We start from the raw sequence: 14,018 nt of genomic DNA, 5'->3' as shown, positions 1-14,018 counted from the left end.
TGATGAATAATAATAATCTGTGGTTCAAATCAATTTTATTCACGAAATTTTAAATTTCCAAAGTAGATTTGTGATTTGAATGTCACCTATAATCAGAAATTATAGGTGAAAATCTGAAATTTTCGAGAAAAAAAGGATGAAATTCTCGAGGCTGTAACTTCTCCTGGACGTAAGCAACGCCTTTGAAACCTCACTATGTTTTAGATGAGAACCCGATGTTCAAATAACGTTTATATTTGTGGGGTCTATGACGACTAATTCGGGAGATATAACGATTTTCGGAGGGAAATTCAATTTTTTCCCAAAATTCGATTTAAAATTTCCTCAAAACCGTGAGTTTTATGAAGAATCAATGAGCGATGCCAGAATTGACGATGTCTGATTAGCCGAATTTCGATCTCACCTGAAAATTTTGTTGTCTAACCCTTAGAAAATTGAAAAAAAATAAAAGTTCCTGCATGGGAACATTATATCATTTTGTTGATTGGTTCGACTATGTAGATCACGAAAATACTTGCAGTTGGGCGATTAGTACATTATTTCAGAAATTATAGGTAAAAATCTGAAATTTTCGAGAAAAATATTGATAATATTTCCGAGACTGCAACTTCTCCTGGACGTAAGCTACGCCTTTGAAACCTCACTATGTTTCAGATGAGAACCCGATGTTTGAAAAACGTTTTTATTTGTGGGATCTGTGACGAATAATTCGGGAGATATAACGATTTTTGAAGGGAAATTCAATTATTTCCCAAAATTCGAGTTCAAATTTCCTCAAAACCGTGAGCTCTACGAAGAATCGGTGAGCGATACCAGAATTGACAATGTCTGATTAGCCGAATTTCGATCTCACCTGAAAATTTTTTGTCCAAAAATTTTCGTAAAATTTTCCATACCTAACCCTTGGAAAATTGAAAAAAAATAAAAGTTCCTGCATGGAAACATTATATCATTTTATTGATTGATTCGACTATGTAGATCACGAAAATGCTTGCAGTTGGGCGATTAGTACATTATTCCAGAAATTATATGTAAAAATCTGAAATTTTCGAGAAAAAAATTGAAAATATTCCCGAGACTGCAACTTCTCCTGGACTTAAGCTACGCCTTTGAAACCTCACTATGTTTTAGATCAGAACTTGATGTTTGAAAAACGTTTATATTTGTGGGGTCTATGACGAATAATTCGGGAGATATAAGGATTTTTGGAGGGAAATTCAATATTTTCATAAAATTCAAGTCATTTTGAAATAATTACTAGCAAAACTTGTTAGGAGCCTCTATTTCTTTTTGTGATTGATTTTATAATTTAAAGAACGTTGAAAGTGTAACCTCCTTTATAGGTTAAAGTTTTATGTTTATCTCATTAGATTTCAGTAATCCCACGTAATTTTATATTGAGGTAATTAATCTCTTGAATAGTTGAGGAGTTATCCACAGTTTTCCTTTAATAACGGCCTTCTTATCAAGAAAACCAGATCTCGGTGAAATAAATAACTTAATCAACTTCACCTCTAAGGCATTTCAGATTTTGTTTTCACCTGCATTTCGTGGGTATAAACACGTGCCTATATATTTTCGTTGTGGGTAAAGTGTTACACTCGAGATGAAGATTTCGTAACCAAAATCGAAAGCAGGGCTATGTATTTTTTTAAGTTATTTGCATCGCACTGCATCGACTTTCCTCGGATGTTTACAACGAAATCTTGTAATTAATTGGTATGATGGAGTGTTGATTGCTACGATGCGATGATTCGAAGATCGTTCATCAATTTTGAGGAATTGGAACAAGGGGTCAGGATATTCGGGGAAAACAGTTTTCCGTTTCATTTTGTAATTGCCACATGTCATTCAAATGGCCTTGAAACCGATGCGGGTATCTTGATTGTAACGGTAACGTTTTGAACAGTAAGCCGAAAAAAAGTTTATAATATCGTTTTGAAGTACAGGGTGTTTTTTTTCGAGGTATATACTTTAAGTTAGTATTACTGTTCAAGATGGCGACCGATTTAACAGCTGTCAAGTGATTTATTCTCAGTTTGGTTTGGCAATTCATCATGAATAGACTCAGGCCTGAACAACGCTTGCAAATAGTGCAATTTTATTTCGAAAATAATGGTTCTATGCGGAATACATATCGCGCACTACGTACATTTTATTTTGTTTAGCGATGAAGCGCACTTCTGGTTGAATGGCTACGTCAACAAACAAAACTGCCGCATTTGGAGTGAAGCTAATCCTCAAGTGTATATCGTTACATCCAGAAAAACTGACTGTTTGGTGCGCTTTATGGGCTGGTGGAATCATTGGTCCGTACTTCTTCAAAAACGATGATGGCCAGAACGTTACAATCAATGGTGATCGGTATAGAGCCATGATTACTAACTTTTTCATTCCTGAATTGAACAACCATGATGTTCACAAAATAATTTTGAATGACCGTAAAGTGAAGTTGATCGAAATAGCAGACATTGTGAAGATATCATCTGAACGTGCACATCATATCATTCACGAATATTTGTACATGAGTAAGCTGTGTGCAAAATGGGTGCCGCGCGAGCTCACAATCGATCAAAAGCAACAACGTGTTAATGATTCTGAGCAATGTTTGAAGCTGTTTAAGTGCAATAAACCTGAATTTTTGCGTCGATATGTGACTATAGATGGATTATGAGTCCATCATTTCACTCCGGAGTCCAATCGACAGTCAGCTGAGTGGACTGCACACGATCAACCAACTCAAAAGCGTGGAAAGATGCAACAGTCAGCTGGCAAGATTATGGCATCAGTATTCTGGAATGCGCAAGGTATAATATTCATTGATTAGCTCCAAAAGGGCCAGACCATCAACAGCAATTATTATATAGCGTTATTGGATCGCTTAAAGGTTGAACTCGTTAAAAAACGGCCCCATTTGAAGGAAAAAAGGTGCTATTTCATCAAGACAATGCGCCGTGTCCAAATTCAATGAAAACAATGACAAAATTGCATGAATTGGGCTTCGAATTGCTTCTGCATTCACCGTATTCGCCAGATCTGGCCCCCAGCGACTTTTTTCTGTTCTTAGACCTCAAAAGAATGCTCGCTGGAAAGCGATATATTTTGCATCAAAATCGCTTGTTTATTTTTGTATTCTCAATGCATAAATAGTAACCCTAGTATTCTACCACCTGTTTAAAAAAAGACACGGCTTCGAAAACACCTTGTGACATATTCTGGATTCAGTAAGTGACCTTGCAAACGACAAAACTGAGTGGCACAGAATACGTCTAGAGTTGACAAGATGAAATGATTTGGAAAGAATCTAATTAACGGTAAATAAATGACCATTCGAATGAGTCAGGTTAGTGTTGAATGGAAAGAAGTTAAATTCTAACAGAAACGGACGACTGCTGTTCTCTAAATAAAGATCGAGTAATAGGAAAGTCGAGGAGATCAACATCTCTCGATTCCTCGGGAATTGGGTTACTTTATTGAACTTTTATTGCCTGAGGCCAGAAGACTGGAGGAAGTGAATAGAGATCGATTATTTCTCGTCAATAAATAGCTTTCATACTGATATATTCTTTGAAATTTTTTCTGATTTTGAGATCGAATGCAAAAATTTCCTTTTTTTTTGGAAATTATTCAGTTTCAAATTGGGCAATGTGAATTTCTCATTATTTCTTAACACATTATACACTGTGTCCGTAAAGTATGCAACAAATTCATTTTTAGCTAAACATACCATTTTAAGAAATAATCCTGAAGCACGTCGTTTTTTTATTTTAATTTACCGTATTTCAAAATAATAATCAAATATACAGGTTGAATTACTTTCGAGTAATGACGTCACCGTCATTTTTTTGAATGGAACACCCCCATTTTTTCTCAATTTTTCGATTACTCTAGCTGAGCTGATTCCAAAAATGTATCACATGTTGATCTAGACGACTATGTTTTTTTTTTAAATTGATAAGAAATAATTTCTTTCTTATTCTGTCTGCTAGCCACAAGTACCAAACATGTTTGGAAACAGCTCATTTTTATTAATCTGAAAATGTAACAAACTACAGGGTGTTACATTCAAACCAATTGCCACTAGACAATAAGTATTTTTGATAATATTATTAATTTAACTAATAGAGAATGTTACGCGTTACTTTATGAGCACACACAAAACTATTGTATTTTTGTCCACCCTGTACCAATTGGAATCAACATGTGATACATTTTTGGAATCAGCTCAGCTAGAGTAATCGGAAAATTTAGACAAAATGGCGGTGTTCCATTAAAAAAAAATGACGGTGACGTCATTACTCGAAAGTAATTCATCCTGTATATTAGATAATTTTAAAATACGGTAAATTAAAATCAAAATTCGACGTGTTTCAGGATTATTTCTTAAAATGGTCTGTTCAGCTAAAAATGAATTTGTTCCATACTTTACGGACACAGTGTATGAGGTTTAATATAAATTTTTGTTGAACCGGTCCTGGAATATACATGTTTGAATTAAAAGAATTTCCTATATTTTGGAAATTTGAGGAAAATCAATTTTTTTCGGGAGTATCAGTCTGTTTCTGATTAGTAGTTCTCCGAACATATCCCTCTATCATTTAGTTATGATGAAGGTGACTTTACGACATGAAGAGTGTTCCTAAATTGGAGGTACAAACGAAAATGACAGATTTCTCGGATCATAAAAAAAGTTCTCTAGAAAAACGCTTTGTTTTTGAGATACAGGGTGTTAAAGTTTGATTTTTTTAAGTCTTTTTCTCATAGCACCATCCTTCTAATAGATATTTAACTGAAATTAAAAAATTTTGAACAATTCTCTGAAAATCCAAATTAATGATATTAATGAACTTCAGGCGGTAATTCAGCCTGAAAACTAATGCCTCCCCCCTGTATTCAAAACTGATTCTACGTTATGGCTATGGCAGTTAAAAAAACAAACATAGATTTAAGTATTTATTACAAAACTTACATATACCTATTACTCACTTATAGCTTAACAATTTCCTTGTATATGACTTTCCAGCAGTGAGATTAGTAGTACCTATAGTACCATTGAAGAGCTCAGCCATTCTGTGGAAATCCTATCGCTTTTGGTATATCCGGAATAAGTAATTTAGTGCATGGGCCTGAGCTGGGTTGGTTAACCTAGTACAGGAAGGTTGATAAAGTTATAATTTGGAGGTATAATATTTGGCTAATTGAATTCTAATGTTGAGTAGGTCGATTTTGACTTTGAAGATATATTTATTTCTTTATCTTTGGCTAGTATCCAAACTAACATAAATCAACCTGTATATCAAACTAGAGGTGACGTTTTTGAAATCAGGAATTTCTGGGATAACAGTCAATGTCTCCAAATGGCCAAGAATATACATTTGTACACCTTAGCAAATCAACATTACTAAATGAATTTAAGAGGTTTACTAACAGGCTACAAATAGAGACGTCTTTAGAAGACATAAGCACAGTCCCAAACCGAAGACCATTTCACTTATGCTGATGAGGATAAAGTACCTTTATTTAATCAAGCAACGAAACGTGAACCATCGCCTTTGAATTTTTTTTTTTTTTTTTATTCCTTTACATGTGCTAGGCTTAACCATCCATACAACGAACATTTCATTTTCTATAAGACTCTTTTCAAATTTTATAACCCATCACCAGACATATACAACATCCATGACCTAGCCGGGATTCGAACCCGGTACCCTCGGCACCACAGTCGACCTCTCAGTCGACCATACTACCGAGGTAGTCAACCTTTGAATTTAGAAGAGGAATCGAATCATAGTATTCGTACTGCGTGGGTACCAGAATCAAAGACTTATTCTATGGCTGTACGAGCACGAGTACGATCAAAACTTGATCAGTTATTAAAACATGAAATTACCCTTTTTGAATGAATGCAGACTAAATAGGGGTACGGGTACATACTTGGAAGCTGTTCACAACTCCGACCCTCGACTTAGTTTCCACCAATCACAAACGCCCAATTTTGAATAACAAATGGTTTCTATTTGGAAAAACTGTGAGACAGCAGTTGTCGGCAGATTTTTCGAGTTTACCTGCGGCGACACCTTTTGCCATGAAATAAACACCTTTATACTATAGTATGTTTCTAATAGCACAAGACCTTTTTATGAGCAGCGGATTTGCAAGATTGATATTTTAGTGAGGGATTGGATTCCCTACTTACCAAGAACCAGAGAAAAATCAAGACGAATATCGAAAAACACTCAATATTTGAGTGATAACAGATTCGAGAGCATTGAGATTTTGCCAGCAAATAAAAATAGCAATTACTAGCTCGATTCAAAAGGGTGCAATCGGTGCATAAATAAACGAGCGCTCAAAAGCGCCTAATTTCACCTCAGTGCTTCCCTCATTTTTAACCATATGGAATTAATATCAAACCAAGTTTGATATTATGAAGAACAATTTTTATGTTAATTATACTCGTTGTTTTATGATCGCGTGACAAGATTTAAAGCCTTAAGATACCAAACTAATAATGTAACCAGCCTTACGAGCGTTACTGTTTAGTCGTCATAGCTCTTTATCTTCGTTATACATTGATGCCTATAATTGCTGTTATTAAATGAGAAAAATGCATTTTGTGATCTTTCTGTTCCATTTTCTTGAATATCCTTCATTCCTCGATACTTATTACTATAATTACTGAAAATGCTTGAGGCATGATGCATGACAATACCTACAATTATGGATATCTTTTTTTATTATGATTCCTTCGATCAGATATACAAAATTCGTATTCAAATCAGCCACTGGATCAATATACAACAAATAAAATTATACTCTACCAATTGGCGTGGCACTATAGTTCATTGTCCTTTGCTCATGAAAATAACAGAACCATAACATCCTAAATGTTGGATGTTAGAGATTTGTTCACATTTCAGTAGTAGGAAAATTAGGAATTTCAAATAACATACATTAAAGGAGATTACATCAGATGCCCAAAATGCTGTTTGTTTTCATCAATACAACAAACTATGCGATTTTTAAAACTTTGCAAAAATAATTTATTGAAAAGTCAAGGTTGTTATTGTAGCAGTCATGGCCATCTGTATATTTTTCTATAACACCTGTATATGTAGCTATAATACCAAAATTATGGCATTCAGGTATCGAAAAATATTCAGTATTTGTCAAGTATTTCAAAAGGCAAAAAATATACAGGGTGATCCATTCGAAATAAGAAAGTTCATTATTATTCCGGAAAAAGCATAAATCTGACAACAATGTAAATGCCACCATAGTATCCCCCATATCTCAAGATCTTTGTGCAACGAAATCTATAAAATTGGTGTTATCCGTTTCCAAGATAAATGAAGAGTTACATACTTAAAACTCACTCTGTACACCTTTTTTTTTTCCTAAGCCGAATACCCATACCAAAGTTGTTAAGGATTCTCTGAAATACATTTGGCAAACTGAAATTTTGAAATGAGAGAGCGAATTATGCTCTTTCAGTTACTTATATGGAGGATCAAAGAAATGCCAAAAGATGCAAGAAAACAACAAAAAAGAAATTGTCATAAGGTGTTCATGATAAGAAGATGCAATATTTATTTTTAAGGAATTTGCAAATCTCAATGAAATGAAGTATTGATTTCATTCGAAATAGACAAACTTGAATTGGACCTTATTGCATATTTTGAGAAGTGAAAAATCAAACCATCCAAGAAACCATTTTTTATTGAAATGAATTAAAATTTCTTCATGTACCTTTCAATGTATCATTAGAGTATTGACAAAACCAATTTTGATTGCTAGATCCTTGTGTTTTTTTTAAATTCTTTATTTCTCATATTCCATCTAAAAGGATTGCATCTTTTTCATCTTTGAGAATGTTGAAGAAATGATTCGAATGTATGTACAGATACTTTAATTGTAAAATAATTCCTGTATGACACAAAAACAAAATTGATCTACTCATAACATACGATATATATGTATAATATCAACTGACAAAAGTTCAACTGAAATATTTCTGGAGTTTCGAATTTTTCAATTTATTCAATAACAAATAATCTTAGTGAAAACTTATCACTAAATTTCAAAGAATTAAACTAAGGACTAAATTGATGGAAAAACAACTGTTTATAAGTTCACTGGTTTTTCTAAATTCGTTTCTACATGTTGTTAAGAAGAATATTGGACAATTTCAGGACAAGTTACACACGCACATTACAAATGTGAAAATCCCTGATATTTCAAAGAGTTATAGGAAACTACAGTTTCAAGGCACATTCTGCAATAAATTTACTAAATATTTCTCAATTTTTAACAAATTTAATGTTGGTTTATGTGCCAGGAAGAGCTTAACCAAAACATTCCAACTAAATGCTAATAACCATATTTGTCCTGGAATCAATATGAATTAGATAACAGGAAATAAAAATGGAAATCAAGATTACCTGTAACGAATTCATCACTCCATTTGCTAATGAACTTATTTTTCCAGCTACTTTAGACACACCTTGTCTTACACTTTCTCTAACATCGTCAGCATCAATATATTGGGGATTTCTTTGATTGTCTGAAACAACATCACTAATTCAAGAAAGGATTTCACAATATTCACTATTTTGTACCTCTGTTATTTCCAAAAAATTCTGAAGAAGATATGCTAGATGAGCCTTGGAATCTGTTAAGATTAGCTTTAGTCTCAAAATCTGTGCTTTGATCAGTGAAAAACTGATCTGAAGATATAGCTTTAGCGTTTCCAAACTTTTTTTGAGCAGCATCGCCAGAGGCAGCTTCATATTTCTTGGGAGTTCTCTCAGCTATAAAAAAAATATATTATAAAAAAAAATATCTCATTCAGAACATATGTATTCTTACCTTGACTTCTGATCTTTGGTTTCTCTGGAGGATCATCCACCACAACCCAGTCACTTTTAGAACTGCTGCTGCTGTTTGAGTCCAGAAGAAAAGACTCTAATTTGCTGTTGTTGAACACACCCATATTCCTGCTCATTCCAAAACCAGGACCAAATGAGAAATCATCAAAAAAGCTATCATCCGTCAACTTTAATTTACTGAGAGAGCTAAGGGTACTGCTTGAATTTGATTGCACATTCTCCTGTTCAATCGTTTGCATGTCACTAAATGCAGAATGACTGATCCCACTAGAAAAATTGCAATTATTATTAAATTACGTTATTTCGAAAATTAGGACCTGACCTTCTATTTCCTACACCCATTCCAAGTCGTTCAACCTGATTGGCCTTCTTCGGATCTATTTTCATTACTTCTTCCTCCTTCTTCTGTTGCTGCAAACTGAGATCTTTATAGGCAAGACGAACAGCTGCTTCCCGTTCTTCTTGTTCTTTCAACGAGAGTGCTGCAGCTTTAGCATTCTCTTCTATCATCCTTAATCTGCTTTCTTCTGCAAGTTCTGCCTCTCTTTCAATTTCAGCAAAGTTAGTTTTGACCTTGGTTGCACCCAAACCACTTTTTTTTACTCCAAGCTGGCAATAATTTCGAAATTAATTATAAAATTAGTAGTTTGTAATGAAAATCCTACCCCTCCTTTCCTTGCTGTTGGTTTTCTAGTGCCAATCGTTGATTTCCTAGGTTCAAAATTTTGATTGTTTGAAGTAAAATCGATTTTAGGACCTTCATCAGGGTTATTGTTATTGGAGTTGTTTTTTTTCACCTCGTTCTGTACCTGAAATTATTTAGTTGTATAAAACTGAAAAGTTATTCAATTCTACATTGATAAATGTTAAGAACCATTGCCATGAACAATGATTTTTGATAAAGTAAAAAACCTACTTTAACAAAATTCTGCTCTGGGAAGTCGGGTGTGGCAAAATTCTCATGTTCTGTAAAGAAATCAACTTCCTTTTCGTCCTCATTTTTCTCTTCATGATGTGGGTGAATGTGAAGCTGAGAATGTTAGAAAATTATTAAGAAAAGCACAAAATTTCAAATAAAATAAAACAAATTCAAAGTTAAACATTAGCATTATTAGAAACTGAATAAAATATTTTTATCGGAAATTTAATTAATTTCAGCCATGAAGTGCTCACCTGTTTATTGTTTAATAAAGATTTGAGAGCCAGCTGACTCAATTTATCTCTATAAAGTTGAGCAGCCCTGGAATTATACTTTTTTTGAGCATCAGTAGTATTGCAATTATGTTGGGAGAAGAATTGCATCTAGAAATGAATTAATGAGCAACTTTTTGATAATAGTGAGTGAATATTATTCTTACAGCATTTGCATTGCCTCCCAATTGCATTTGCCTGGTTTGTTGCCATGTCCAGTTTGTATCCAGCTGTGTCGATCGAACAAATGTTAAATGTACACCTAAGCTCCTATGTACAGCTGAACAATCTATACATATGAAGACACCATATGTTACACTAGACCAGGTTGGATTTTTAGCATTGCAATCGAAACAAACCTAAAATTTTCCAATAACTAATATACACGTCATTCTATGAAATCTGCTGCTTTATTCATTTATCAGGGCCATACTCACCTTGTTAGTAGGAACTGATCTGAGTCTATGAAATACTGCTTCAATTTCTTCCTTGCCTAATTGAGATTGAGGGTCCATTTTACTCTAAATAATCAAAAATGCTACTATTTCTACTTTGAGAAATGTTGACAACCTTGTCAAGCAATTCTGTTCTGATGACACACTTCTAAATGTCAAAGTTAAAGTGCCAACGTGACGTTTATCCATAGAAGTGGATAATTATTACCGTCTTATTAGATTGAAGAAAAAAAAATTACAATTACCTGCTAGCATAATTTGATTCAAGTATAATTTAGAATAGCAAAATTACTGAAGAAATGGTAGAGATGTTAATTTTGTGAGCTGTCATCGTAAACTACCACGATTCCTGCTTTCCAATCTGAAGCTTGAAGTAACTTTCACCAGAGGACTCTCATGAATTTCATTCATAAAAATGGACAGATAAACAATAATTACAAACTTGAAAGAGAGAATGACATAGTAAACAAAGATAGTGCCGTAGTTTTCAAAGTTTTCCCTGTGTTTTTCAAGTTGATATAATTAAAAAATATTAGTTTGCTCGGAGTGTCAGAATAAGGAATTCTCGTAAAAAGTGATCAACAACTGTGTAGACTTTGGTGTAGAAATTTCTAATTAACCTAAATGCAAATTAATTATCATTCCTCTGCACAATTTAAATTCATTGCAATTATTACGTGAAAATCTAATCATGGGAAATGTTGAGGAGGCGAAAAACGACGGGCTGGATTTATCCCCAACAACTGAGGCGAGCAAACTTTTGGAACAGGCATTAATGCAAATGGATGGGATAATTTCAGGTTAGTTTTGTTTTGTTCACCTTCAAAACTTTTTATCTTATCATATTTGTAGAGGGTGTTTCGAATTGAATACTATTAATTATACCTGTTTTGGATATTGTATTCATTAGATAATAATTACCTTGACTACGTGCTAATATTTTGACGAGTTGCTTGAAATGAAAGTATAGATAAAAGAGAAACTTCAATAATCAAAAAGTTGAACAAATATTTGAATGAAGTATTCAACTCATTATGTGAATTGTGTTGCATTCGTATTCATCACGATTAAATATCAGGAACTGAATGTAAACATTCAAAGTTATGATGTTGAAAAATGTCATTTCATTAAGTAGCTAAGTTTAGATGTTCTTGAAATAAAAATATTGTCACAAGAATATTCAGACTACTATTTACCTTTTTTCATTATCCACTAAATCATTACATTAAAAAAAAAGATCAACAAAGACGTCTGTTAGTTGGTCCATGTAGGTACCTAGGTATTGTATCATGTGCTTTGGTAATACATCTACTCTATTCTTCAATAACAAGTCTACTTGACGAATTATTCTTTCACTTCTGAAGCCTTGTACATATTTGTTAATAGGAACAAATTTAAAAATGTCGCCATAATGACTCTAATTTGCAAATTGACGAATTCATGGTCAAATTCAAGTGTATGGATCTTCTGTCCGGCCGCAATCATGATTATTCTCAAATGTTTCCGGTCGAAATTCAGTTTTCCTAATGAATTCAAAATCATAAATGAAACTCAATAGGAGTGCAACTAAGTTCCCGCTGTTTTTTTTTTATGAAAATGTAACTTTATTGTGAAAAAATGGTTACAAATGTATCATTCAAAGTATTGCCCATGTTAGTTACAACTTTTTCCCATCTTCCTGGTAGAGCTCGAATACCGTTACGGTAAAGGTGTTCATCTTTTGAAGCTATCCACAATTTTACTAAATCGTTTTGAAGGTATATTATATTGAATTATATATATTTATTTGAGTGATTCCCGATTAAATATGCAAATTTGAATATTCGGAATCCAATATTTACACTAATTGTCGAATTTATTATAAGCAGAATATTTATTATTTTCTGTATCTACCTTCTGAAATCAAAGGTTTGGCAACTTTGGCTCTCCCAGTGTCAACGGTTGTTTCACGTCGTTTGGCGCGCTTGAAGTTTGTTTTCTGAATTTCTGATATATTTAGGTATTTATTTCAATATATTTTGAGTTGATATGAAACGTTGATTCACTATGGGACATAAGAAGTGCGTTTTTTATGGAGAAACTCGCGAATTGATTGAAATATCGTATTACTGATATGTTTTCATTTCCGCGCGCTTCATGTCAAATTTGATAGTTCATGTTGGGGACAAAATTTGCTCACTGAAAATGACATATGCTCCCTCTATCTATGTTTATTACTCTGAGGTTCCTGATGTTGTGGATATGTCAAAATTCACCTGCATCCATTGATAAACAACGGAAACTTAGTTGTGCACCTAGTATCATATTTTCCATTGGATTAGTTGTACAAGCTAATCTACTGAGTGCTGTTGCCACTTTGTGCAGCCGTAACGAAGTGGTTTAATCATTTTTTAGGGAAATATTTCGACAGTTTCTGGAAATATTTCGTATAAATCATGAATGAAACCGATAATAATCAAGTTTAAATTCACGTTTGAAGTGAACACCAAAATTGAGTATGTAGCGACAAAATGTCTGTGTCGAGCCGAAATTGTCATCACAATACTTGATATAAATGTACCTGCATAAGTGTAACAATGGTCTTTCGTGGTACTTGTGCATATAACTTTCTCATTCATAATTCTATCAGAAAGATACAATAGAGAATATATTTTCCCTACCCTAATTAGTTAGTGTGCAGGTACCATGATATCATTGCGCAGGCATACAACTTAGAGAATAAGAAAAGGAAGAAGAAATTCTCGGTGTACAATATGATTTTATGTTTGTAACCCAGGTATGAACCTGGTAAAAGAAGAGTTCGGTGAAGTAAGTCACGAGGTGATGACCAGTTGAGTTAGTAGAGTGTTTCCAGATGCTGTACCACAATAAACTTCTCGTCTGTCGTCCATCAGTATTTTAATGATCCCCACGAAAACGCGATACTCTAAAAGTAGATTCCTCCGTCTATTTTTCCCTATTCTGTTATTGACGCTAGACCAGGATGTCGTTAAGGAATAGCGGGGACGGAAAAACAGAACAAACAGAGTCGGGTAGCAGGCGAAACTCAACCATCCGTCCAGAGTCTAGCGCGAAATCCCTCGCCAGAATCTGCCTCATTGTTGTCCCGTCTTCCGCTCCCCTCGGGCAGCGAATAACGAATTGTCTAGCCGGCTACGGTGGCGCATGGCCGCCGCCACCACCGCCACCCCTTCGTCAAACGCTCTTACGCGGTCCAGAGGCTGAGAGAGCGGTGAACCCGTTTTGTTCCGTCTCCCGACTGGCGGCTGTAAGTTGCGACTCGCCCGCTACGTGCCTCAACAGGTGATCGGACTCGCTTAGGTCCGCGTAGTCGTGTTCGAACCTGTCGCTGAGTGCGTGCTGTGATAGTAGTAGGAGTTGGAGGGGGTATAGAGTGACGGCGAATGATTCGAAGCCTGGTATTTGTTGAACGCGAATGATTGTGTTCTGGGTTTTTTAAAAGTGCAGGTTTATATAAGTTATA

General features: G+C 34.3%; 1 protein-coding gene across 3 annotated transcripts; it reads right to left on the bottom strand.

Moving 5' to 3' along the window:
- Positions 1-4,940: 4,940 nt before the first annotated feature.
- Positions 4,941-10,681, bottom strand: LOC123684022 (ADP-ribosylation factor GTPase-activating protein 2). 3 transcript variants are annotated; one of them, XM_045623113.1, is made up of 10 exons: positions 10,517-10,680; positions 10,247-10,438; positions 10,062-10,190; positions 9,805-9,918; positions 9,554-9,697; positions 9,211-9,497; positions 8,869-9,155; positions 8,619-8,810; positions 8,442-8,563; positions 4,941-5,145 (listed from the first exon to the last, which is right to left on the bottom strand). In XM_045623113.1, exons 1-10 carry the CDS (start codon positions 10,592-10,594, stop codon positions 5,062-5,064), a joined length of 1,629 nt encoding a protein of 542 aa, XP_045479069.1. In that variant the 5' UTR covers positions 10,595-10,680; the 3' UTR covers positions 4,941-5,061. The 3 variants fall into 3 exon arrangements, with proteins under 3 accessions (XP_045479069.1, XP_045479071.1, XP_045479070.1); XM_045623114.1 differs by lacking the exon at positions 4,941-5,145 and adding an exon at positions 7,895-8,388 and having other exon boundaries at positions 10,517-10,679; XM_045623115.1 differs by lacking the exon at positions 9,805-9,918 and having other exon boundaries at positions 10,517-10,681.
- Positions 10,682-14,018: the final 3,337 nt, after the last annotated feature.

The sequence above is a fragment of the Harmonia axyridis genome, chromosome 7 (assembly GCF_914767665.1).
Source record: "Harmonia axyridis chromosome 7, icHarAxyr1.1, whole genome shotgun sequence".
Lineage (NCBI taxonomy): Eukaryota > Metazoa > Arthropoda > Insecta > Coleoptera > Coccinellidae > Harmonia > Harmonia axyridis.
This window is presented reverse-complemented; position numbering and strand designations above follow the sequence as displayed.

What these genes read in the sequence shown, in the direction of transcription:
- LOC123684022 (XM_045623113.1), bottom strand. Translation starts at nt 10,594, where the DNA reads ATGGACCCTCAATCTCAATTAGGCAAGGAAGAAATTGAAGCAGTATTT. An exon ending in CTTTATTAAACAATAAACAG is followed by an intron (nt 9,919 to 10,061) that starts GTGAGCACTTCA and finishes TAACATTCTCAG; the next exon opens with CTTCACATTCACCCACATCA. An exon ending in CAGAGCAGAATTTTGTTAAA is followed by an intron (nt 9,698 to 9,804) that starts GTAGGTTTTTTA and finishes AAATAATTTCAG; the next exon opens with GTACAGAACGAGGTGAAAAA.